The sequence below is a fragment of the Athene cunicularia genome, assembly GCF_003259725.1.
Source record: "Athene cunicularia isolate RWA chromosome 3 unlocalized genomic scaffold, athCun1 chr3_part1, whole genome shotgun sequence".
NCBI lineage: Eukaryota > Metazoa > Chordata > Aves > Strigiformes > Strigidae > Athene > Athene cunicularia.
The window spans coordinates 53,822,384-53,825,830 of NW_020799097.1; the positions used below are offsets into that span (position 1 = coordinate 53,822,384).

Genomic DNA, 3,447 nt, shown 5'->3' on the forward strand with positions numbered 1-3,447 from the left:
TTTTTTTTTTTTTTTCCCCACGTCATGGACAGAGTAAACCTTTATTAAAAAAAAAAAAAATCAGTAGAAACTTATCCTTGAAAAAAAAATATTCATCAAAGTCAGCACAATACCAGTGACAGTGTCACTCAGTGTCTCAGCAGAACTCTCCCTGATGCCCCGGACAGGGGAAGATTTTCCATCCCTCCACCAAGGCCAGAGCTGCTGCGGATGGACGGAGGAAGCGCCGCTCCCCGGGGGTGGGTCACGGCCCGGCAGCAGCTAAGGGCCTGTGCTCGGCCTGATGGCGCGGATGAGCCGTCTTGAACTGTTTGTAGCCAAAACCTCCAGTTACCTGTTTTCAGGAGCAGAGCCAGGGGTAAGCAGCTTTTTCTGAAAGCAAATTGTTGAGTAGAAGAAATCAGAAATTTGTCACCAAAGTGAGTCCCAGTGTCCTCGATATTAAAACTCTTTTTAAAATGCTGGTTAGACAACATTTCATTCTGGAAAGACACTCAAAAAAGCACTTTCTTTTCAGTAAGTAGTCCCACATCAATGTTTTCTTATTCACACATGTATAGTTTCCATTCCAAAATTATTAAAGTAACAAAATGTCCTTATTATTGATAAAATATCAAACCCATTCCAATCTATTTAACTCATACCAACTTGATTTTTTTTTTAAATAAATCTTCCCACATTCTATTTCAGAACAAAATGTCTGTTTGCGTATGAGCCACTCTCTGAACAGAAGAACCCAGCTCCATGAATCAAAGCTCCACAGTGGCTTTCTCATGTCCTTCTAAAAAAAAACCCTCTAAAAAAAAGAGTATGCAGCTCTTTGCACACACCCCTGCCCTGAGCAGCTCTGCCCTTTTTCAGAATGTTGTTGAGGAGATGACGACACATCAATAAAAGTGACCTAGAGGCTTATACGGGCGTTATAGTCTGCCCGTAGTTCCCTTGCTTTCTTCCTGCCCCAAGAGAGCAGCGTAGTGACAAGCAGTGCTCCTTGTCTCTGGAGACACAGCTGGGAAGGGCAGGAAGAGTCAACACATCTGGGCTGGGCTGCTCAGCAGCATGTGTTAGGAGCTGCATCCCAAACACTGCTATTAGTGCTACTGATGTGGATAACCCATGCGTTTAGAGTCATTGTAGTTCCAAAGGCCGTTGGCAGAGCTGCAGGGAGAAAGCCTGGAGCTCACATAAATGGTTCCCACCGCTCACCAAAGAACTGCAGAACGGGGAACTGCTCTAAATATTATGGGCAGCTGAAAGGCATCTGCACAGCTAGAGCTACTGAAATCTTGATGGAAATATGCCCTGGAGGAGAGAACTTGAAAAGTTTAGTGGCCTTCACAGTCTTCATTCTCTCTAGAGATATTGTATACTCTGTGATATCAGAGTGCATAATTTAGCATTATTAACAAAGAATGACATAAACCCCCAAAAGGTCAAATAGTGGTTACATGCAGAGCAGCCTCATGTGGACCTCAACAAATGGCATTTCCACACTTGACTTCTCTGTGGACAGCACTGTATTTGCAGACATGTCCTCCCTATTGCTACTGGGGCTGGAAAGCTTGCAGGTGAGCATATACATTTGTTAATATTTTGAAAAGTGGCCTTGGGATCTTTCCAAAGTGAGGGAGCAGATCGTCCTCTGAGCCAGAGAGAAGAGCTGAACCCTTTGGCCGCTCATGGTCTGACCTACAGGTCATGGCTCAGGGTGGGCCAAGGCTCAGGGCGTGTCATGCCGAGGTTTGGCTCTGACTCAGGAAGATGATTCCTGTTCTGTGCTCTGGGGAGGAAAGTCTGTTTCAGGCCCATTTAATGTCCCTGTGCCTGTTAACAGGAATGGCCAGACTGCTGGAATATTTATGGTTCTGGGCAGGGGGATGACAGAAATGCTCCCTTTAGTGTCATGAACCCCTAGTTACAGCTTTTTTTATCCTCTGTATAAGACAGCACAACCACCTTGTTCTGCCTACATATGATCACTTGCTTCTTGAAGACAAGGCATTTAAAGACATATGTAATACAGTTTGGCACAGTGTTTCTTTTTTCTGCAAAGTCTAGATAGCAAATCTATTATGCAAAAGACCCGAGTAGCTGGAAGGGCAGACATAGCATTCAGGACTCCTTTGAAATTCTTCGATATGTGATGTCTTACCTTAAAAATACCTCCGTAGAGACCTTCACATTGCTGTCCCCACTCCCTATTCCTCAAGACACTTTCCTCATTGTCCTGTAGGGGGAATTGCCCTACCATACTTAGTTGTCAACCTAAAGGGACGTTTTCAAGAAGCAGACCAGATCCACTGGGTGGAAACACTGCACAGGTGCATGTATATTGCTGCTCAAGGTCAAACCGAAGTTTATGGGGAAAGCTGAGGAAATTAAGTAAGCAAACTCAATTTTAAATATCAATATGTCTTTAATCATCCCCTTTCCTTTTACCTTCAAGACGTGACATGCTCAACGCTTCTGAAAACAATAAACGTGGGTACAATATTTGAGCCAAATTAACTTTTCAAACCAGCTTAGTGCTGACAGTCATTGTGCAGTGCAAGCTTTGCTTCTCTCTTTTGGGGTAAGACATTTTGCCTCATTAGCAGACAAACTGCAGGAATTTTAACCTTATCATACATAATTTTTGTATTCAGAACAGTACTTGTAACAACAGATGTATGAACAACATTCATCGAATAAATATATGTGCATAAACATTCATTCTTCCAATCAGCTACAGAACTTAGATTATTACTCAACTATGTATGTGAACTGCACCCTTGCCATTCAAACTACTTTAAAAATGTCTTCACAGATATGTAGTACATATATAATCTACATGTCACAGTAGTTTCATTGCCTGTGCCCATTGTTGAAATGTGATTTATAGTGCTTTTTAACAAAATATGAGTTAAAAAAATCACATGGATAAGGGTTACAACATAGAAATTGTAGAAAAATAGATATATTGTACATAGCAATAATACAATATGCTGGTGTAACATCAAATCTATTGAACTTTGTTTTGACCTGCCACAATATCCAGTTATTCCAAATCTAAACAGAAGCATGGACAAAACTCAAAGAATTTAGTATTATTTCACAGTAACATGGCACGGAATTCAAAATAGCAAAGTTTCTATGGCTTTATGAACATGGAAAAGTATTTTTCATGGTTCTGGATTGGCAACATAGCTCTGCAGTTTATGGTTTGAAAAAGCTCTGTGGTACTGTTGTCCCAACAGAAAAATTTCTCCTTCTCTGAACATGCCTTTTGCCTCTCATACAGAAGGCACAGCATAGCTGTACTGATGGAGCTACAGAGCAGAGACTCATCCAGTGCAGCTCATATCAATTCATTCTTGTGCTATTTCTATGTATCGGAATGGTGGATTGTCATTTTCTTATTGAAAATTAGATTTTTAAAATATGTATCAAAAAAGGTAACATTCCCAG

The 3,447-nt window shown here is 41.3% G+C and overlaps 1 protein-coding gene across 1 annotated transcript in view; it reads right to left on the reverse strand.

Annotated features, from left to right (window-relative positions):
- The window catches only part of FAM162B (family with sequence similarity 162 member B), a 7,417-nt gene extending 4,962 nt beyond the window's left edge, over positions 1–2,455 (reverse strand). Inside the window, exon 1 of the mRNA XM_026844521.1 lies at positions 2,440–2,455. Coding sequence (XP_026700322.1) covers positions 2,440–2,455 — 16 coding nt within the window. The remainder of the gene's footprint in view (positions 1–2,439) is intronic.
- Between the last annotated feature and the right edge of the window lie 992 nt (positions 2,456–3,447).